Source organism: Rhagoletis pomonella, unplaced genomic scaffold (genome assembly GCF_013731165.1).
Source record: "Rhagoletis pomonella isolate Grant_MI unplaced genomic scaffold, Rhpom_1.0 Rhpom_scaffold_00001, whole genome shotgun sequence".
In the NCBI taxonomy this organism is placed as follows: domain Eukaryota; kingdom Metazoa; phylum Arthropoda; class Insecta; order Diptera; family Tephritidae; genus Rhagoletis; species Rhagoletis pomonella.
In genome coordinates this window covers 9,050,461-9,074,885 of record NW_023458555.1, presented here as the reverse complement: position 1 = coordinate 9,074,885, position 24,425 = coordinate 9,050,461, and the positions used below count along the sequence as shown (strand labels likewise).

Sequence of the window (24,425 nt, the reverse complement as noted above, 5' to 3'; positions counted from 1 at the left end):
AAAAAATTAAGTATTTATGTACGTATTTGTAAATACATAGATAAATTATAAGTCAACGGAAAATGGTCGTTATTCTTGACCTGACCTTTGAGGATAAATTCACAAAAAAAAAAAAAAATAATAAAAATTTGTGTTGAAAGCTTTTTCACGTATTTTTGCACACGTACAAGCCTATACGTTTAGTTTTATTCACCATACGGTTGTACGTACGACACACTCACACTTGTGCAAGCACTTTTAGTTATGTATGTATATGCAATTATGTTATTGAATTGTCTAATTTATAAAGGAAATGACATCCGACAGTTGCCGATAAATTTGCAATTCAATAATGGATTAACGTGAAAGTATTGCAATGCGATGTGAATATTAATTTAAGGCAAAATTTTATTAAAAATTATTGCATTTAAATGAAAGTAATGAGAAGTAAATGGCTTTCAATAGACACATTTTGTTTTAGGTTTTGCTAGCAAGCTTTTTTTTTTTTTTTTTTTTTTTTGGATGACAAGCCACAGAATGGCACTTGACCAGTTGGAGGTAATTTAGGCTTAAAAGTTTTATATTTCGGCTAAAAAATAATTCAATTACTACTTTCACTAAACCAAGGTTCCGAAGAATGGAATTATCTGAATTATCTTGGAGTTACACTAAACCCCCAAATTTAAATGGACGCCAAGCGTGGAAGAGCGTGCAAGGTGGCTCTCTATGCAGCCAAACAAATGTTAGGCAATAAATGGCAATTAAAACAAAGAATGTGGATGTACACAGCTATAGTCTGACACAAACTCTCTTATGGGGCGCTGATCTGGTGACCACTCCTTACCAAAGATTACACTGCTAAAAACTAAGCGGAATTCAAAGGTCAGAATTCGTCATTTTAATTTTGCAACGGAAACGAGACTGGGAACAAACCAGCGAGGTGGGGCCCCGCACTAAGATCTACGGAAGAATTGTGAAACTTTATTAATTATTTACATGATTACCCGGCAGTTCTGAGTATCCTACGACCAAATTAAAACCAGAGCCGTTTTAGGAATGAGCAAAGAAAATACCTACATGTTTGAGCCACAAGCGAATATGTTTAACAGGACTACTGTTCCAGAGGATGCCTCCCTCTCATTCACCCTTAAAGGGCTATGTGTGGAGAAAGTTTCAAGCGACCACTGCCTCGTTTCTTGAGGTATGAAGTCGACGTTTCCGAAGATTGCCGAGTGCTCAACTGCTCTATTGAATTAGAAATCGGAGCTGCTTGTCTACGGCAACGCTAAGTTTAATGTTATACGCATGAATGAGAATGGTCTGGAGTTCCCAACTGATTCTAATAAGGCTCACACTTTGCTCACGCTCTGCCTTCTTAGCAAATGTAGACTTTTCTAGTGAAATCCACCAACCAATATATAGTAACGGATGTCTTTGGAATTGCTTCCCAATATTTAGCTGCTAGTATAGCTTCCTGTCTGGGTTCACGTCGAAATACTTGCCTCTGTTGGAAGACACAAAAGGAGCGTCACCGATCGAGGTAAACTGCGTAAGAGGCACTTTATATCTGCTGGAGTAGAAGACTTGCTTCACCTTTTTACGATTAATGGTAAAGCCAAGGCTAGTCTGCCTTTAAATAACCTTCCATGAGGAACTTTCCTATGATAATTATAAACAGTTACATATATTTAGTATAGCATAGACAGTCTCTCCTTTCCTGAGATTTCAGAACTTCGTTGATGACAACGATCAAGAAAAAGGGTTAGATAAAGTATAGATTATTAAGAATAATCAGAAGTATCGCCCAGTCAATTCTCCATCACATTGCAAACTTTTAACTTAGTTGCTACTCAAATATAAATCCACACAGGGTGTCACAGAACTTCGCACTTAAATTTTGAATGTAAGAAAAAGGTGATATTTTGAAGTCGAATGGTTTTCTACAACTTTGCGATAAAACGCCACTTCGCCTGCTTACTAAATTCGTAATTGCTCTGATGAGTTTAAATACTTTAAAGTTAATGAGATTTTCGCTTTGAAAAGAATTCAGCGGAGAACCTCTGAGTTTTGTAGCAAATTGGGAACACCTATTGCTCGTAAATTGCAAATTTTAAATTTGGCAGAGCAGTGCTTTTATTGGTCTACTTCAAACTACATACATACATAGATGAGGTTGACGTAAAGGCTTCGTCCAGCAAACTTAAAGAAGAGCTTTATACTTTAAAATTTCACTCCTCAAAAACGTAAGTGCGAAGTTTTGGAACGCCCCTGCGAAACATTAGTACATTTTTTAACTCTCTTTGTATTATTAGCTTATATACTTACTTAAATAAAAGCGCTGTTATATATGCAATGTTTTTTAATTTTTGTCGGAGCATAAATTTTGGAATTATTTGCGAATGCTAGACAAAGCATATCTGTGCCAGTAGGAAGAGTACCGTCACCAAAAAACAACAACAAAAAGCGCCAACAGATATGCTCTGGCTGACAGAAACAAATACTATGATAAGTGCGACAGTATAATGTTGAGAACACCGGAAATCTAGGGGTGCGCCCGAGATTTCGGGTGAAAATAAGTAACGAAAAAAAAAAAACAAAATTGTATTCAAAATTTTTTGCTTTACCACAAAATTTTGTATATATTTTCATTACCTAGTTTTTAAATTTTTTACCACTGTACTATTGATGCTCTCCACTACTACTTTCCAATACTTACTATATGCAAAATTCGTAAATTATTCTCAAACATTATTGGTATACTTATATATATATTTTTTGTGTAAATGTGTAATAAGACAAAATTTTACCAAAAAAAAAAAAAATACTAAAGCATATAATTGCTTTACTTTGCTGATTTGCTGTCCGATTAATAACAATTATACGTACGTACATATCATAATTTCAGAGCTAATAATGCCAAAATAAATTTCCGAGAAAAGGAGAAAAAAGTCTTAGACCAAATTTTAGGTGCAGGAAAATATGATGCCAGAATACGACCATCCGGAATTAACGGCACGGGTAAGAAAAACTAAGAAGAAAAAAATACACACACCACAATAAGAAAATAGACACATAACTGGACTGTGGATTTTTATGCAGAATACGGAGCCTAGAAATATGTACCAAAAACAAAATATATATAAATTTATACACTTTGCTTATATTTGCTTATGGTACATATTTCTGGGCTCTGTATTTTGCATAAAAATACGCAGTCTGCACTTGACACTGCTTCCAATAAATTTGAGAACAAATTTGTTTTGGAAATACTTTTTGTTTTGTCAAAAACATAAGAGGAAATTAAAAAACAATCTTTAGAAAAAAATATGTACATACATTAGAGCTCTTAGCAAACCCTTACTTTTAGCTGACAGATATTTTATTAATTGAAAATGTAAAGCCAATATACCTCATTTTAATTTAATAAAATTGGTTATAAATTTTGAAAAATTTGTTTAACACATTTCAAAGGTATATACTAATATGATGAAACTGTTGAAAAAACTTTTTTCAAAATTTAATTTTCATAGATTTTTTTTTATTTGTATGTAAAAAATTTTAATTGTTAATAACAAAAAAAAAACAAAGATAGAAGTAAGTATATATGTTTACGTATAAAAACAACTCCAAAAGTGAAAATATTTTTTAGAATAGGAAAATTTTTAGCTTAACATCAAATTCGTACTGAATTTACCAATAAGATATTGAGAAATCAATTTTAGAACAAATATTTTTTTAGCACAACTAACACGATTTTTTAAGTATATTTTTTCATTAAAAATATTTTTTAGTAACTTTTTTTTAATAAAAAAATAAAAATTTTCAAAAATTATATTTCGTTTGAAATTTAGTACTTAAATTTTTTTATTTCAAAATTTGTTTATTTACTTTACACTTTTTTAAGTCTTGTTTTTTTAATGATTTTAACAAAGCTTAAGATATTTAAAATATTAAATTAAAAAATTTTTTGTATAAAAATTAATATGGGCTAAAAATTTCTTATTATTACATACATACATGTATATTTTATTATTCGCAATTAGAAATAATTTAAAAAATACAATTATGTAATTTTTTTTTAGTTTCTTTAGTTAATCCGGATCTTTTAATAAATTTCGTTATGTACATGCCAAAATTTATAATCTAAGCACTTAGTGTATTTTATAACGCGTCTAATATGCGTTATATATGCCTTACGAAATTTTCGCGTTGACGATTATTTATAAATTTATAAACTATTTATTGTATCTAAAGTGTACTTTTTTATTATCACATCTACCAGGTAGCATATAAATATTTTTAAGAGATTAATTTATTGCAAACATTTCTTACATACAAATATACTTATAAACAAAAACCTACACATAAATGTTTGTGTGTGTGTGTACCTACTGTATCGAAACAGATGGCCCCGCTATAGTCAGAATCAATCTTTTCGTACGAAGTATAATGACAATTAGTGACATAAAAATGGTAAGTTTCGCAAGCAGAAAACTTAAAAAATTGTATCTCACACAATCGAATTGCATTAACTTATTTATTGTTATGAGTATCAAAAACTAAAAATTCCAAAATTTTACATCACCATTAAAAAAAAAAAAATATATATAGTATTACAAAAGAAGCGCTACACCAAAAATCCCTAAAATTTCTAAATACTTCTAATTTTATTGCAAATATATACTTGAAAAATGCTCATTCGTCCCCCAAAAACCATTTATTGCTCGAAATAAAAATAAAAAAACTTTTAACTGCAACATTTCTCTATCACTTACATACTTGTATCTACATTTAATCGCATATTCTCAAATCAACCGTTAACCGTTAAAAACTTATAATATTTAATTTTTCATTTCAAATCAGTACATCTACAATTGGCAATGCTTTGATTGCAAAAAAAAAATAAAAATAGATTTGAAGTAGTTTGCATTTGTTAAATTTTAAGAAATAAATAACTATTTAGTTAGAAGTGAGTGCAGCAATTACTCTAAATAGTCGATTACCAGTTATCCTTTTAGTAAAATAAAAATCAAATAATACACTTTTAGCTACTCTCATACATTTAAGTGCATAAATCTTAAATAGCAAAAAAATTCTATATAATATACAAGTAAATATTTTGCATATTTCCCAGCAAGAATTTATTCGCCGCTATTTATTTGCGAAAATCAAATTTGGATATCCATTTCTCGCGTCTATAGCGAGTACAATACCCAGCTCACCTCATTTAATAAATACTCAAATTCGTATATACATACATACATATAGTAACTGAAGTTATATGAAATCGTACATACATACATACATACATAAATAGTACCTATATTCAGTTAGTTTAGAGCTTTTTCTTGCATCTTGAGTTCGAAGAATAATGTTTTCGGGTTATCCAAAACACAAAATAAAACAAACAAAAAATTACAAAATTATGGGTTAAAGTCATTTGCTGCCGTTCAAATTTGCAGCATAAATCGAAGGCCCTACTAAATAGTAATACATAGATACATTCGAGGTTTAAAGTTTTCAACATTGTGGTCAACTTCTTCTTAAGCCATAAGATATGTATTCAAACTTGCTTATTTACCTAATTGTGTGCCCAGTTTAATAATTATTAAAATTGAATGATGAAAACGGGCAACATATGCAAGAAAGCATTCGATTTTATCGAATATTTTGACCTATCACTATCGAATGTATACACTACCGATAATGTTCCCACACTACTAAGTGTATGTTCAGACAGTCCGACAGTAATCCAGAAATTAGAAAAGCTTTCTAGATTAACGCACTAATTGAACTCGATATACCATACAAAATTTCAATTCTTAATTGCTCGATTAATGCTTAATTGAGTGCTAATTGAATGAATTTTTTCATGAAACCTTACTGGGTATGTTTAATTTTGACTTTGAGGTATGTCTATTGAACACATAGCAATCATCGATTTGTTTCTGGTGCTCTTTTACAGCTGAAATTCCTACAGGCATGGAGAATTGAATTTTCAAATTTTACCTAATCTAGGTAAAAACTTTTCCTAAAAGTAGATAAATGTACCTAACAAGTAAATATGTTTTGTATGTGAATATATTAAAGAAAATAACAATGAACTCACATTAAACAAATTTGGCTATGAAAAGAATCTCTGCGAGCAGTTCGAGACAAAACTATATTTTCCGAAATGGTGATTTCCTGAAAAGTTCTTTGGCTATATAAATGTACCTAAAATGGTGTGTTCGTACCTAATGTACTTTCAAACTAAATAAAGGTACGATTGTACCAACTTTTCCAAAACTGTAGCTAATCGAGCAGCTGACTGTGTGTGAACACCAAAAAGCCGTAGCTCAATTAAAAGTTTAATTGACTCAATTTAATTTCTGTCTGAACTTAATATAAGCTAGGCAACAGCAAAGTCACCAGGCATCAAAAACAGGGGACTCCGCAAGGCGGTGTACGTGAACTACAAAGTAGGGTAAATTGAGAGAGCAAAGTAAAATTTCATTTTGAGGGGTTGTTGCTAGTTTCTGCTGAAGAAATTTTTGCCAACAGGATTTTGTCAGCAAGAAGAGTAGCTGATTAAAAACAGCGGATTGTAATCAAATCACAAAATTTAATTTTAGTACCTCTGATGGTATGGAAGTTCAAAATGATAACATGAAACTAATTAAACTTGTAACGAGTATCTAAGTAATTATTCGTTTAGGATAACACTTTGATCAGTTTTCTCATGTTCTCAATTTTATACTTTTCAAAATTATATTAGCTGTACATCTAACTTGCCGGTTTCTGCAAACAGATGGCATTTCGCTGCTGGATATTTTTTTGTGGCAATTTCAAACGGTCGTGCCTTATGTATATAGAATAGGAATTTCAAAAAATTGGATGACCAAAAAATGTTATTTTGAGACACGACGATCGATATATCATACAGTATTTCCCGCTTAATTGACCCCCGGTTAATTGGTTTTCTCGGAAAGAGACATACCTTCAATTTTTCCCGGTAAATTGAACAAAAAATTATGCAATTTTTGAAGTGGAATTAAGCAGGGAATATTGTACTATAAAGTATGACCGTAACTACCAAAATATGACGAAAAATTTAAAAATCAGACCCTTAGGTTCGGCCAAAAAAAAATCTTTTTTCGGAATTTTCTTGCAAAAATACACTTTAGACTCTAATGCAGCTTGAAAGCTGCGGTGTTCACATTGAAAAGAGCGTGTCAGCTACTATAAGAATCGCTAATAAAGTAAAAATCCCTTTTCACTTTCCCTGTCGGGTAAATATTTATGTACATTTTTTGTAAAGTCAAATTTAAAAAACGTTTTCAATTGTATAAAAAAAAATTACTAACTCCCGATTCATGAATGCAGTAAATGACTTTACCAATGAAATAATATTTGCAATAATCAGGGCTTTGGCATTTTTTTCCAAAAAAAAAACACCTTTGCAAATGTATTTTATGAATTCAATGGATCGAAGTTTCTTAGACTTTTATAACTTAATACAGTTTAATATTCATGTTTCTTGTTTGTTATTTGCTTCATAAAATGTGTGCAATTATAGGTAAATCACCAAAAAAAAAGATGAAAATACAAACAAATTACCAATTTTTATCAGAAAATACAATTTATAAACACACAAATAACTTTTTATTCCGTGATTTTTTACCTCAAATATCCCACAAAAAAAAAAAACATGAATTATATTATGCATAATTCTATGTATTTATTTATATGTGCTCTATGCTCTAGGATGAGTTCCCACTTGACTGAATATATGCTCTGTATACAGTTTGTGTATATTAATAAAAAAAATAATTATTATATTTATAAAATAGTTCAATATAACTACTTACTTACATACTTATATGCTTAATTATGTTTGATTTAGTTGCTTTGGTTTTTCTCTTCCTAATGCCGGATTTCCACTCGACGATTAAACGACACAATTCTTAATGACAAAAGTGGACAATAAAAATTAACCTGGGAGTTGTATCCGGATGTTTTGAATAAATGTTACGGGTATTAACCGGATATCAAAATAAAACGAATATAAACCGGATTTCCGGAATTTTTCAGTGTACACGAATATCTGAATGTATATCCGGATATCCGAATACGCGGATGGTCCCAACCTAGTCAGATGGTTTCCAGTTGATATTTTTTAAATGACTGAAATGATGAATGATTATAATGCTAAGTGGAAATTCGGTATAAGTTAAAAACAACTGCTTCAGTTTTTTCTCAGTTTTTTTTATTTTTTTATTGAGTTTTTTCACATTATTTTATTTACGTTATTTTGCCTTGCTTAATTTTACTTTATTTTTATTTTTTTTAATTTTATTTTTATTTTATGTTTTTTTTCATTTATTCTTTAATTTTTTTTTCATTATTTTTTTATTCTTTTTCGTTCGTTCTAAACTTAATACCAGAGTAAATATTCTTAATTTTAATAAACTCTTGTTTTTAAGTTATTTTTCTTTTTAATATTTTTGGTAAAACCCGTTTGTGAGTCTAAGGTTTTTTAATGAAATTTAGGTAAAGTTTTTCAAAGGCTTACTATCATCATAGTCTTTTTCAAATTAGCTTATTAATTAGCAAATTAGTTTATTCCGCTGAGCTCCGCTTCAGATTTTTCATTTTGAGGGAAGCATGTTTTCCTAGTCAATTTTCATCACATATTTTTCAATTTCGTCCCACCGTCCATAAGCGATTATAGGTTCAAACGAAATTTCGCGTTTTTCTCGTATTTTTCCCCACTTGCTTAGTTCTTGATTTGTAAGTGTTTGGCTTCCCCTCATACCTAGCGTAGGTTTCCCTTTGAGTTGGTTCATTTTATGTAGTTCTGGTTTTTTGTTTTTAGCATTTTCTTAAAAAATTTGTATATGTTTTTTCATAGAATATTGGTAAATTTTTTGCGAAAATTTATATCATGTCATTTTTCAAGTAGTATCCGAGGATATTGAAAGTACATTTTCACCAAGAAAAATGTGCTATAAAAACACACAAAACTAATGTAAATATTAAGATATTATAAATTTGAATGAGACTAAGTAGAGAAAAAAAAAAGAATTTAATAAACTTTATTGCAGCAGCTTTAAAAATAAACTACGAATTTCGTGTATAGAAGGAGGGCGCAAATTTCATATGAAAATACAAAATTATGTAAATGGAACGGGCTACCCGATGCAGGACCAAAATAATATAAAACAATTTTTTTTTTTTAACATCGCAAGCAAATTTTACAATATATTTAGATATACTTATTCACGAAAAATAAAAATATTTTTTACAAAATTATTTTATAAATTTTTTTATGAGTTCCTCTGTACGCATTAACAACTTCATATATAACTACATATATCTGTATATCTGTGTGTATGTGTATATTATACAGATGGTCCCGCTGTTGTGCGAGTCAACATTTTCGTAAGAAGTATATCTAAAATCGATGATGTTACTATGGTAAGTGCGCGTTAGGCATAACAACAAATACAAAAAAAAAATACATTCCATCACACCACCAAATAAAACTCGTAATTTCGTATACTTAGCGTAGTATGTATTTCGTACTGAGTAAAAATTAGCTAGACTTCGGTTAGAAGAGCGCCATAAAATGAAAATCTACACTCTTATACCAAAAAAAAAAATAATAAAAAAAACCGTGTCTTGCAGATCTCTGGATAATCGCGTGATGCACCTGTTCGTTAGGCCTTAACGTTTCACCACAATTATTCAAATGCAACACCCTTGGCAAAAATTGAGTACAAAAGACTAACTGAGAGTCATTATTTCGCACTAACCTACTCATTTGAATGTAGACAGACACCCAATTGGCGTGCCGCAGCATCTTCACTGATAGATTAACCTCATTTCGTGCTCATTTCCCCCGCTAAAGTGTATACCAAGTACACTTTGCTTTAACAAGCAAATAACGCAACTATTTTCCATGTTTAGCCCTCTGCTGTGTATTAACTAACCCACCTACTTGCATACCACGTATGGAAAGAATAAAGAAAAACAAAAAACATAACAACGTTGCTGTGAATACCCCTAACGTGTCTCGTTGCGAGAAATTGCAATTCCTTCCATTTAACCAATAAAACCTGCCTTTGTCTACTGTTGAAATATACATACATATATAAGAAAACATACATACATACAACATGCCATCGAACTATTTTTTTTTTTTTTTTTAAGAAATAGGCGAAAACATTCAAACTAAACTAAACTAAAATATTTAACTAGCATACACATAAATATGTGTGTATGTATGTGTACGAGCAAATGCGATTTACTACTACAATTACTGTTTATGATTATCATTACTACCTACATACATATTTATAATTGGTATTATTATGTATTATTTAAATGATAATTTAGTGTTATGGTTATACACTGAGCCTTACCATAAATATTAAAAGAAAATTTATAAAAACATACAAATATTACTACTACATACTATTAACCGTTTGAATATCGATGTCTTTTTGACGTGTAAAAAAAAATCAAGAAAATTCTAATGTTTTTGTGTTGTTTATTTGTTTGTATAAGGTACTCATGATTTTTTAATTAATCTGATCTTTTTTGTCCTTTATTTCTTAAGTTCTATTTATTACTTTTCACTAACTTAAACAATTCATAAAATTACCCCAGATTCGAGCGTTTTACATAATTTCCCAAGTAGAGCATTATTATTAATTAAGTTTAGTTAAAAGTAGTCTGGGTCATCTAAACTCACAAACAGGTCATTTGTCAATATTAGCTAAGATAAGCTTACTGTGTCTGCATCCAGTACACCCAGAAAAAAGTCAGCTAAATATATTTCTCTCAACACATGATTTGGTTAATAAAACCAAATAATGTAACTGTAACCAAATCATGTGTTGAGAAAAAAATATTTGGTCGACGTAACTAAACTCTTTTCTCAGTGTATACCTAGCCATCTGTTCTTCTTTTCGGTACAAATCAATATGTGGCCATCCCAGAGAGGCTATCACTGCGCATTTCGTTTGACAACCCATCTGTTCTGCCAAACATTGCACGTCCTAGAGAATCCAAAGCCAATCTATGATTTAGATCCATCTGTAAAGATACTGGAGTATCCCAGACCTACATACATATTTCCGATAGTACACGCCATTGGTTACTATCTGGTGTTATGACATAAAACTATGTTTAACAGCTCTAGGCGGGAGCACACCTCCTCTTATGCGGCCATTCCTTTAGTGAACAATACATCATTAATTTCCAGAGCATGTTTTAGATGGTTTTTAACTTTTTATTGTTTGTAAAAATAGAATCAGAAGCAGAGTGAGTATGTGAGATAATTTGGTGAATGTCAACGCACCATTATTGAAAACCCATTCTTTGGATCGTTTGTGTCTACTCAATAAAAAGCTTATAAGAAAATTGCTTTAGGAGTAAAAATAATGCTGAGGTTATATATATCAGAAATGTTTTACATATGGGTTAACCCATGTCAAATCGACCAATGTTTAGAATTTTTGGGGTTGAATGAATTTTGTTCAGAGCTTTTCCTTTATCATACGAGTATAAGGAAGTTCTGCCAAAGGTAAGAATTTAAAAAAAAAAGTTCGAATGTTAAAAATTTCACAATATTTCGGATTTTGCAAGTTTATTGTTTGTTCTAGTGTCATTTTAAAAGTGATATTGATCTATGTAAAAAAAAAAATAAAAAAAAAAAATTACAAAATTTTGAAATTTTAAAAATCGAAAACTTATATAAATCATGCAACTGTACAGAATGTGTTTATTTTAAGAAATGAATATTTGTACTTTGGAAAATTTTATTTTTGTAACTCAAAATTAAAAATTTTATTTTGAATTTTGTTTAGTTTGCAAAATATTTTAAAAAGTGTAACAATTCATATCTTAAAAAAAACGCCTTCTTGGAACTGGCGGATCTTTTAAGATCACTTTGCAGGTGTTGCATCAAAAAAAAAATAATAACTAAAATTTATGGTTTTAATTTTACGATTTTTTCTTTTAATTGTAAAACTATGTAAGTTTTTCTATTTATTTGAATTCATTTACATAATTTTGCATAACTTTCGAATTTTTTTTCCTTTGCCAGAACTCATGTACGTATATTATTTGTCCAGAGGACAGTTTAGGTCTCTCATTTTGTGCCTTCCATACGACCCATAGTGCAGGGGTGAAAAAATGCAGTTTCAAATTGTATTTAATTGGAGGAAAAATTTTACCTGATTGGCAATAAAAGAGAACAAAGGCTTTCTTTAAATTTATTTATTTTTACTCTAACCTCAAATCCAAAGAGTACAGTGGTACCCATTTCCTCAACAAGACTGGAGCAGACATTTGTTGGCCCAAATTTCCGTTCTGGGGATGCTTCGTGCAAAAAATATCTTATAGAGCATTCTGTGATATGTACTATATGTACATACTCGCTGTTGCAGTTCTTTTAAATACCTTTTTAACTCTAAAGATATAAGGAGGCCCCAATGTCGCAGTGGTTTATATTTGTGGATTTTAGAAGCTAAATATTACAGCATCGTTTAATTTTTTCTTTGTACAAATTATTTATTTCTTTAGCTAGTTAGTGAACTTTGTTTATATTTTGTGTTCATTGTGTTTTGTTGTTTATGTTTTCCAAAAACTGTAATATATTCTTTCCTATTTTTCAATAAAACTTTATTTACTCATTAAAAAAAATATATAATAAAATTATTGTAAAATGTCTTTTGGATCTCTTTTACTCGCTCTAACTATCTGCATATACTTAACTATTACTTACTATTACTATCTCTCTCTCTCTGCAACTCAACTTGTATTTCAATTAAACTTGAAAGATATTCAAATATCTACTCTACATTTTTTTTTATTTGTTGTGTTTATAAAATATTTGGGATTCTCGCTAGAAATACTTGTAATAAATAGCCAAAAAATGCTGGAGTTAAAAAAAAAATATACGTAAAAACTGCAGTAAATAAAATAGATGGTCGGCGAAATTGTGACAATGCAATCGATGTTAAAATGTTAGTGTTTTAATGTTAATTTTTTATTTTTTTGTTAAAGATTTACTATATTTGTTTTTGCTTTGTTTTTCTCATTTGTTTAATTTTTATTACTAATTATTATTTATTATTTGAGTGAAAATTTCATAAGGTTTTACTCTATTTCATAATAATAGTTCCATTAATTCTCAAAAAAGAAAGTATCTGTTCTTATTATTTTTTTTACGCTGTAAGAATTTTTTTCTCAATTTTGATTTTTTGTTTAAAAAATTATTAATTTGTACTAATTTTGAATGCCTTTCCATGTACAATTAGTTTTTTCCATTAGCTCCAGTTTTATGAAAATTATTTCATTAAATTTTTAATATTTTAAATTTATTTTATTATAAAAAATTAAGAATTATAAGTTCTCAACTCATAACTTACAAAAAAAAAACGGTAAAAAAAATTCATATATATATGAGAACAAAACTAAATAAAACTAGGCTCACTACTCCATAGCAATTAAAGCAAAAGAAAAAAAGCAAGCAAAAAAAAAGGAAAATGTGTGGCATGCATTACCCAACTTATTTTAAATTTGATTGACAAAATTCTCATTTCAACATGCACCCTTTAAGATTTTATTATTACATATATGCATTATTTAAAAACTTATGTTTCTTTGTTTTAACGAGATCCATACAGACATTTTTCAAAACCAACCTTATAACATACTCGTTGTCATACAATTTTTTTTAAATTTATATCATTTTTAAATTCAGTTTGTTCACAATTTCATCATAACGCTCTAATATAAAATTTAAAATTTAACAGCCAAAAGTTTTTTTTGTTTTATTAAATGACAATGAAAAAAATTGTGTACGAAAACTTAAATTATATACTGTAACTGAAAAGGGTAGATTTGTAAGGCCAATATTAATAACAAAGTAGGACAGTAAAAAAATACCTGCGTCATTATGCCGTATTTCCACTGGGAACTGAATGACAAAAGTTGAGTGACAAAGTGGGGCATTAAAAATGTCTAGTGGAAACTCGGCATAAGAATGCATAACCTTTCAAGGAAATGCCTTAATGGCGGTGATAGAAAAGGGACTAATATTTTTTTATACATATGTATTAAACATTTGGGTTAGTAAAATAATTTATAACTAAATTCATATATACATTTGTATATTAAAAATATGTATTAAAATAAATAGCATAGTTTTTAAGAACAAACTTAATTGTATATGAAGTTTGAGGCCATGTAGAATGGTGCTGCCGCAGTAGCTCGTATATATAGACATATACTTTTTTTTTACTATTAAGCCAAAATCATATTTTTGCAAGGGACTACTTAACCTAAATCTAATCTAAAATATATTTTTTTAGTTTTCTCATCATAATTTAGTTTAGAAATCATTTATAATGCATTTTTCAAAAGTACATGGGATACCTTTCACCATGAAATTTTTTTTACAACTCCTCAAATAGGTTTAATTTTATAAACAATATCCAAATTCTGAATGATTTTCAGCCAATTTTTATTTTTACTTTTTATTTATTTTTTCTTCTCAACATCTAAATAGTCTTTATATATTTATTTTTATTTCGGGTAAACTATTATTGTAAAAATACTTCTACTAAATCATCCTATTCGAATGTAATATTCTAGAAAATATGCCCACGTATGTCTATGTCAACATGTTCCTACGGTCAATCTCAAAAATCGATGATTACAAAATGGTGAGTTATCAAGTCTTTAAGCAGTGAATAAAAAAAAACAAATGCAAAGCCAAAACACTAAATAGCAAAAAGCTATTTAAATACTTGTAATAAATGAACAAAAAACACAAACGTTTTTTTTTATACTAAAGAGCATAAATAAATTGTTGAGTGGTGTTTGGGTTAAGTGTTGTTTAAACTAAGAATTTACAACTGAAGTAGAAACTAAGTTCCTGTAAGATTTTTTACGTATCTATCCCTACTTCCTCTTCGCATGCGTCATATGCCCGACGCAACTAACGGCACTGCCCCTATGGACTAACCCAGACGGAGGTGCAGTGCACGCTTCCTGGGTCTCACGTTAGCGGACCTAGTCAAGCCTGAGTAAGCCGCTACAATTACAGCAGCAACTAATACTTTAGACCCCCATTCAGATGGAATGTCTGCGTACTTGTGATGTGCCGTTCCAAGTATTTAAAGAACCGGTTCTGTCGAGTCCGCTTCCAAGGATAACCGGGAATTCGGACCGGTTCCGGTTTCCAAAAAAGTGGTACCTGAAATAGGCTCTATCGAAATAGCTAAAAAAAATTAAAAATAAAAATAAAATACATTTCTTTCGATATTTTTGTTATAAAGTATAGTAAAGAAAATAAAGAAATACAATTCATACATTCCAGATCGGGTATATGGCGGATATATGACTGCCTTCAACAGAATAAAATTTGGTTTGGCCAACTCAGAATTCTTTAATACATACATATGTATATAAACCGAATGATATCTTCGTATTTAGTCTTTATATTAAAACAATAAATTTTTTGCCCATAGCAGAATGTGCGCTTCGGGGCCTATTTTCGGTTTATAAGACCCATTTCCGGCTCTTTTGGAATGATTTTTCAGTTCCTTTTACCTCTGTATTTTTTCGGTTGTTCTAAGATAATTTTCCGGGTTCTTTTGGAACCGTTTTTCGAGTATTGCGGAATCGAGTTTCGGTTCTCCCGGAGCCGTTTTTCGGTTATTGTTAAATCGAGTTTCGTTTCTTCCAGTACTGTTCTTCAGTTTTTTTTTGGAATCGAATTGGGTTTAACCGGAACCGTCTTTCGATTCTTTTGGAATCGAGTTTCGGTTCCGTTAGAACAGGGTTTTCGGTTCTCTAAATAACCTGCTTCTCCCGTTCCGGTTTCTCGGATATGTGCATTTTACGTAATCATGGATAAAATCCCGAATACATAACGAAATCGCCGGACTCAACGCTGTAACTACACCGTCCAGATCTAACTGTGACTTACCTAACATATGTATCTACATACATGTATCCAGCTTGTGAAGGGAACTCGCATAATCCCAATCATCTTTTAACCTGACACCTACACCGCATCCAGCTAATAAAATTCCAACTAAACTGAATACATCTGACCCAAACATGCGCCATCTCAGTTTAGTGAACTAAGGAAGGCTGCTGGGAAAATGCTTTGAATATCCTCGTCCTTATCTTTATCTATATTAACTATATGTGTACACCATTAATTGTCCCCAGAAATTGCTCCTGATTTCTTCCTTCTAGGTTGAGAGGAAATTTCTTTACTGGCCCATCTTGCCTTCTTCAGGAGGTTGTTTTTTTCTTTTGAAGTTACCTCATATAATAGTTTCTGATATACTTGGCCCTATAATAGCCGGCAGTGCACTTGGAAGACCCAAGATCATTAATTTATCAAACTAAGTAGCTTCGTATCAACGAAACTGCTTCCAAAGTTTCTAAAATGATTTTTATTAACTTTTCGCTCAAAACCACTCAATGATTAAGATTTGTGCACAACTTATTCATATACATACTTATATATATACATATCAATATATTTTTTATACACGCCTCGTTACCTGCACTTTCATGCAAAAAAGACTTTCTGCACACGATGATAACACTGCTGATATATGTATATACCTACATATGTATGTGTGTAAAAAGCATATGAAAAGCTTCTGAAACACTACGTCCAAATGTAACACCGCTTCCAAAGAATTTGGTCTTACGCCATACTGTGAAATATGAAAAAAAAGGAACAAAAAAGATTTTACAGAATTTTCGCAAATCCTTTCGATTTCATTCCTATTTGCTTTGAACTGTTTAAAAATGAGATACGTCGCTTCCAAACTTCCATTCGAACGCATTCATTTCAAATTCAAAACTCTGAACTGTATTATATTCCCAAACAGCTGCTGGATAACAAATAAGACCGTTCACATTTACCCTGCTCTCAACACTTAAAACGCTTGGTGTAAACTCCGCTTAATGCTTTCTCCAGCAAACTCGATTTCACGTCCCCCGGAGTGATCACTGTACAGCCTACAATTTTCTAGCAATAATAACAATAACAATAAACAGCAACTAAGTTGTCAATGTAAATGAATAAGAGAAACTATTTAAATGCTGTTGTTGTATTGATCCACCCTATGATTTTATAAATATTTTTTTTTTTTTGTACTAACTAACCCCTATATAATAATACTATATACATATGGTAAAATAAGCTGAGTAAATATATGTATGTATTTGTATATGATAACGAACAATATCAATGTAATTGTATTATACAAAAATAAATATTTAATGTAAAATTAAAAAGTGTGAACTTACCTTGAACAAGTTGAACATTTCTTTTTAAATTTTCCATAACATTATTATTAACACAAATTGAGTTAAGTTTTGGTTTTTGTATTGTATAATTTCTTCTGTCCTAAAGTATAACTCTTCAATTGTGCCATTTCTATTGTTAAAGCTTGTTTCTTTCTTCAACTACACGTGAACTGTAAATTGTGACTAAAATAAAAAAAAGCAACTTGTAACTAACAACAGTCTAACCTACATACATTTGTCTATCGGTTATTTTTCCATTAAAAATCGTACACCGATATTTAGATATAATTTATGATTTACCATTGTGCTGATTGTGTCATTGAGTACATATTTATTTAGTACTAATTTATTTTCTCATTATTATAAGTATACGTTTTTCAAAATTTCATGCTTTTTGTTCAAAATTTTGTTCTAAAATATCTTCCGCCTGGTTTTCTGCATACGAGTATTTTTGAAAACTGTTGAATATTTTTTTTTAGTTGGTACTTAAGTTTTATCTAAAAGCTAAAAAGCTCCAGAGAAAAAAGACAAATTAACTTTTAAGTAATCTGAGAACCTATTATGGTTTATTTAAGAAAGACTTTCAGACCTCAAGAAAAAATATCTTATCTCTCTTTGCGGCAATTTCTTCTTTCTTGTTCAATTCTTAAATAACTTATACGCATACAAGTTCTGAGTAGTCTATACCCATGATTCAATTATTAAAGGTTTTGTAAGTAGCTTTTTTTCTGAAATTTGGCACTCCCACCCACAGGGATGGTTTATGGAAGCAGGAGAAAAAGGGGAAGAATTCAATCACTTCCTAAAATGGGAGCTAAATTCCATAAAAAGGTGTGGATAATAGTGAATGGTGGTATTTTAAAACAAAAACGAATTTGATTTAATTATTTAATTTAAAGAAGCTTATTTACATCGAATATAACCCCCCGATTGTTATTAAAAATAATTATTTCTATGTATATACCAAACTTGCGTACGTCGCGATGGCGCATAACTTGAGAATGGGGATGGTCCACTTTCAGCTTTTTTTGTTGTATTTGTTTGTCAGATGATGGATATGAAGAAGCTATTTGTTTGTGGAAAATATGCAATATTTATTAAACAAAAAAAAAAACAACGGCAAATAAAAAAATTTGGAGCTTACGTTTCTTACGCGGTTATGGCTCGATTGTTTCGAATATGGTAATTCGAATTCTTTGATGTCGCACTTTTAATGTTCTGGGGAGATTATACAACTGTCAGAATATTAACCATTCGCCGGGTTGCACGAAAAAAAAATTTGAATGATTAAAAATATCAAAATATTCGCCATAAAAAGGCGTTTTGCATTGTTCAACTTAGCATTCTACTTTCAACTAATCGCTTTCAACAAAGTTGGTCGCCAGCGAACATTCGCCTCGTGCGTACACCTTTTAAGTGTGCAATTACATCGCGCCATTGACTAAACCGAGCTGTCGTGTGACGTTTGGGCCTATGGATGCGGTTTGGCAATGTTATATTGCGTCAAAGTCTTATTCGGGGACAACAGGATTGTGTTGTGGAGGACAATACCTAAATACCTTCGTTAGCTTATTTATCAAAACCATTGCACGCTTTTCTTTATAGCGACTTGGCAGAATCAAGAGGTCTCCACGAATATCGACAAATACATTTCGGCATTTAAGGGAATTTCGTCTCTTTAGCCTACATTGAATTTCTGTAGTCCAACGATTCTCACCCATTTTGTCTTGTTGGCACCGGCGAATGAAGAACAAACATTTTTCAAATTTAAAAAGTAAAAATTTCACAACTAACAATTTAAAAATGCTCTTATAACTTGCAATGAAATTTGAAAATGAAATATCACTGTAGTTGTTTATAGGAGTAGGGTGGGGGGAGTGTCATTGATAAAATTAGAGCGAGAGAAAATTTTTCTTACAAAACCTTTCATTATTGAATCATGGTCTATACCCAGTGAAAAGATACGAGCAAATAATAGTACAAACAATCTTAATTCCGTTTAAATAAGGTAGAACTTAAAATTGTATACAAGGGACCTCATTTTTATGAGACCCTGTTGTTGGAAAGTGAAGTGTTTAAATGATGATGCTTACTACTTATTTTTATTTTTCAGGCGAAGACATAGAAAGTCTAATCCAAAACCATTATTGTAGGATCTTATCTAGTACTAAAAGTCCTTCTGTCCAAGTACCAATTACTACAAAGTAGGATTGTGCAACCTTCTACGGTTCTCGCTCCATGAATGCCGTGACTGGAGCCCAACCTCCACCTAAGGTAGAAAATGAGCTTGATAAATTGCAATATGGGTAGGTGTCAAACTGAAGAGGCTAAGGAAACTTTACTACCGAAAATATTTTTGAAGGGGGTTGCTACGTGTTTGAAAAATTTTATTCAATAAAATAGATGAAATAAATTAAAGATTAAAATATTAGTATCAAACAACACAAAAATACTTTTAGGATGCCGTGTGACCAGCACGCTAGTAATAATTAAAAGTTGGTTTCACCCAAGTAAATAATTATATTATTTTAAAACCGATTTTTAAACAAAAACCACAAAAGCATATTGTTCATTTTTGGGATTACAAACAACTTTAACAACTTTTTTACGTGACTTGCTTTGAGATTCTAGGCGTGAATAGGAAATGTATTTCTTACATAGTAATTAAAACCGACTTAATATATATTAAAACTTTAAAAGTAGTGTCAGAAATCTATAAGCTGTTGTTTAGAAACAAAGAAACATATTTTTTATGGCCACCGCATATGTACCTAAACATAGTCTCATAATCTAATTCGGATGTTTCAATATTTTTTTGTCATCATTTTGTTATCACAATTTCGTGTACACTTTGTACAAAAACAACATATCTACTAATTACTTTCTGTTTCATAAAAAAAAAACTTTTTTTTATTTTAGGTTTAGCTATGAGAAAGCTTACCACACAACCAGTAGTAAATTAAAACACACAAAAAAAATTAGTTGTATAAAAACAAAATAATAAAAAAGGGTTAAATAAAGTTTAATGTGTGGCTAGCAACATTTAAGAAATAAATAAAAACATGGTCTGAAATACTCAACACTTTTATTATTTATTTACATACAAAGAGTTGCAAAACACCGAAAATGAAATTTGTAAATTTGTAAAAACAAAAGCAATTAAGTTACCTTGTAAGTAATAAATATTCATTTATTAAGGGCATTTTGAAAATATTTAATTTAGGCGCAAAGTTAAATTTAAACCTTCACCGTAGAATTTAACTTTAAACCAACATTATGTAATATATATATTTAAAACTATATACATTCTACATGTAGATTCCATGACGTTCAGGCAGGCGCACAAAACTCATAAATTTAGTTTTTTTTTCATTTCGCCTAGTTTGGTTATAAACTAGTTTCATACATATTTTTTTTTAACTTTTCGATTTTTGTTTTTTTTTGATGAGAATAAACTTCGGAAGCAAGGACGACAACCATGCCACCCGCTTTGCCGTGAGTTTACCCCGCAAACTAAAAACAATATTTCTTTAAAAAAATCTCGAAACTTATTTCAGCTAAACAACCAACGAGTGAGTGTAGTGTAAAGCGTATTTTTTTTTTGTTTAAATATTTTAAATGATATAAATATTTCATCATTAAGTTTCTGCTTCATAGGTTAGTAGCTTTGGCAAAGTTTTTCTCATTCCACTTATTAAATAAGTTAGTTGTATGAAGCAGTGAGTCACTTTCTTAAAAATTAAATAAAATATTTTTTTCTTAAAAAATTTCATGCTAGAGTTTTTTATATACTATACATATCCATATCTCATTACGCAAGCGTGCAGTTCATTCAATTTTTATTTAGGAAATACAAATGCAATTTATAAACTATCTTTTCGGAGTTTTTCCATTAGTTTATATAGCTGAATTAGTTATTTTAAATTTTTATTAAGTTAGTTAATTTCTTTTTTTTTGTACTGTTAATTACATATTTCGTTTACTTGCTTATTAGATTAACTTTCTTAAAACTGCTTAGATATAGTTTTACATTTTTTGCGTTGTACATTTTCAGTTGGTAACTACTCGTATCCTCTATTTTTTTTCCTTTGCTTTGGTTGCATTTGTATATGTGTAGGTTATAATTAAGCATGTATTTACACACATATGTAAATATATATTTTTAGCATGTTGCATTGTAATTATATTATTAGGCGGGTTCTGCAATACACTTCCTGCCAATTTAAATTCAAAGCGAATTTGATTGAAATTCACTCGGAAGAGAATTGCAGATCTGGCCCACCTGTTCATACATTAAGGCTGTTCTAGTTTGTATGGACCAATTTAAAAATTCGTTTTTTGTTGAGCGCTGACTAATAATAAGAATTTTAAGTCAATCGGTTAACATTTTGATTGGAGCGAAAATTGTTTAAAGTTGTCAAAACTTTTTAACTTAATTAAAAGCACAGCAGTTTTTTATAAATTTCGAATTTTATTGTAAACACAGCAGCAGCAATTTTTGTAGCCCATTCCATTTTAGTGCAGTAAAGTCCAAGCTTCAAGTCGCTAAAAAATACCGTTGATTTTTTAGAGTTTTTTTTTTTGTGGAGGGTGTTGCGCATTTTCTTCCATATAACGCATGACTAAAATCTATTTTCATATAAAAAAAAAATCCACAACACCCACCCCCCCGACTCCCAGACAAAAAAAAAAATTAATAAAACCAACTTTACTAGACCAAAATTGAATGGGCTAAAAAATTGCATACCCGAAAATTTTCTAAATAATCTAATTAAAAATTTTGAAATTTTGTTGACATTTTTTTTTTTAGTTTGATTAATTTTTTTTAATTTGTGCAAGCTTTGAAACTTTTATATACATTCCGTTGCATAATTATAAGTCCAGTACAAAAGTTTTTGAAACAGCCGTCACAATTAAAATAGTTAATGAGGTTGCTTTGTCGTCGCCACATACATATATGAAACTATTTTTTGTGCTATTTTTGAATTGAAACTAGATTCAAACAATGCACCTAATGTTAAAATTGTTTAACATTTTGCGAAGACTTGGCGCGAAACTTAACCATCTCTCGATTTACTGTAAGTCTTTCAGAAAAAAGCAACAAATATCTGGGCGGCGCCCGTTGAAATTTGGATTTGTAAAAATAAGGACAACCCTAATGTACATACATATGTGTTTGCATAAGGGCATGTTTTTGATTAAAGTTATTATAAATTAATATTTTATTTATACTCGATGCAAAGTAGCAGAAATTTTAACAGAAAGGCATGCAAATTAGGAGCATAAATTGTAAAAAAAAATATGGAAATGAAATTTGATTATATTTGATGCAGAAACTTGGACTACTGATTACCTCAGTAATATGTTCGCTATTATAGCCGCTCAAGGAAAAGAAAGGTTAGGTGAATTAACCGTATAGTTAATGCTGTGACATATTTACTAGACCTGAAATTACAGCGAGCGATACTTAGTCTTGGTTTTTTTCATTACTGAGGTATTATGATTATATATAATTAAAAGTTAGAAACTGCTTCGGTATTCTCAAAGAAACTGTTGCAAGGAAAGCCGGGCTAGTACCAGCACAGGTTAACTAAGTGAAGATTTTGCATCTTGAGGCATATATGAGAAGAAGCCATATTGACATGTCTGGGAACAATCTATGTTGTTGGCGAAACGATATCACCGGACAGAGGGCGAGTGGAAATGCCACTCACTATAACTGTGCTTTAGTCTTGGACAGATTAATCAAACTTTGTTTAGTCTGGAGAAAACATTCACGGCCACATTGCTGCATAGTTTCCGGTTTTAGGCAAAAACTATTTTTAGACTAGTTGGCAGAAGGCCCGTTTTGTTGTAAGCTATTTTTATTCACCTTACAGAAGAAACAGCTTCCAAAGCCAATTTTCATCTAAGTTCTAGCTTAGAGGAACATAACGGTACCAACTCGGATATAAAAGATCTGACAGCAGTCACTACTATTTGCTGTAGAAACAAGAAATCTGAAGTGCATTCATCGAAATAGGGACACGATATCGGACCGAAAGTATCGATACTCATTTAAAGTATCGCTGTAAAAAAAATATCGGCTACCCATTAATATCGGGATAAAAAGACTCGATATTTCAAATGTCGATCGATACCAAATTCCAAAAATTAAATCTGACTATTGGCTTCATTTTCTAATAAAGAATGACCACTAAGCACTTCAATAAATGTTTGCTTATGTAGAGGTAAGTGTGTTTATTAACATAATCGAAGGCGCGGGTTAAAATACCGCCATATGCCAACCTAAGCTCTTTAAAGCCCAAAATATATCCGTATTGCTTTACATATAAATTCTAAAGTATAGACAGCAGAAGGTCAAAAGGAATCGCTAGGTGAAGCTGAAGCCAAAATAAAAAAATATATATACTCGAGATAAAATTCATGTTTTATTTGCATAAGCGATTTTTTTATGAATTATTTTTTTAATTTTTTAACGCTTAGTTCAAAATAAGCCATATATTTTTAATTAAGAGAAATTTTTGAGTTTTTTGTATATATGCATATATGCATTTGTATGTTAACCTTAATTTCTTTGACATGCTTTCTTGTCTGCGCATCGCTTTTATTTTATTTTAATAATCAACTTTTATTCAAAATATTCTGCATCTAATGCAAGAAGGTGTTTTACGGTTATATTTACTATATTTACTACACACATATATCTACATACATTATAAGTTATATATTTTTATATAATACTTATTTTTAATAGATATGTACGTCTATTTATGCAATGCTTTTTTGTGATACATATAAGCGACTGTTAACTAAATGTTTGCTTGACCTGCTTGACCGCCGCTGCATAATCAGCTGCATGACAATTTGCAAATTTATCTATGTTTATTAAAATATTCGCATACTAACCAAAAACAATCTGCTGCTCGCTTTCGCTATTCGCATTCGCATTCGCTTTTGATGTTGCATTCACTACTTATTTGATTGAGTCTGCTTGTCTGCTTGGCATTACTTTTTACCTGCTTGACCCGTTTTTAAAATGCTTGAACAAAGAGTTTTTTTTTTATGCGAAAAATTGCTTACACCAAAATCATCATAACCGATACTGAAAA

General features: G+C 30.3%; 1 protein-coding gene across 3 annotated transcripts in view; it reads left to right on the top strand.

Moving 5' to 3' along the window:
* Window positions 1–2,916: 2,916 nt before the first annotated feature.
* Window positions 2,917–24,425, top strand: part of LOC118738134 (glutamate-gated chloride channel) — a 49,244-nt gene continuing 27,735 nt past the window's right edge. For all 3 annotated transcript variants that reach the window (XM_036469059.1, XM_036469074.1, XM_036469081.1), the window contains exons 1-2: window positions 2,917–2,997; window positions 14,629–14,699. In XM_036469059.1, the coding sequence (XP_036324952.1) occupies window positions 14,634–14,699 (66 nt within the window). In that variant the 5' untranslated portion in view covers window positions 2,917–2,997; window positions 14,629–14,633. The remainder of the gene's footprint in view (window positions 2,998–14,628; window positions 14,700–24,425) is intronic.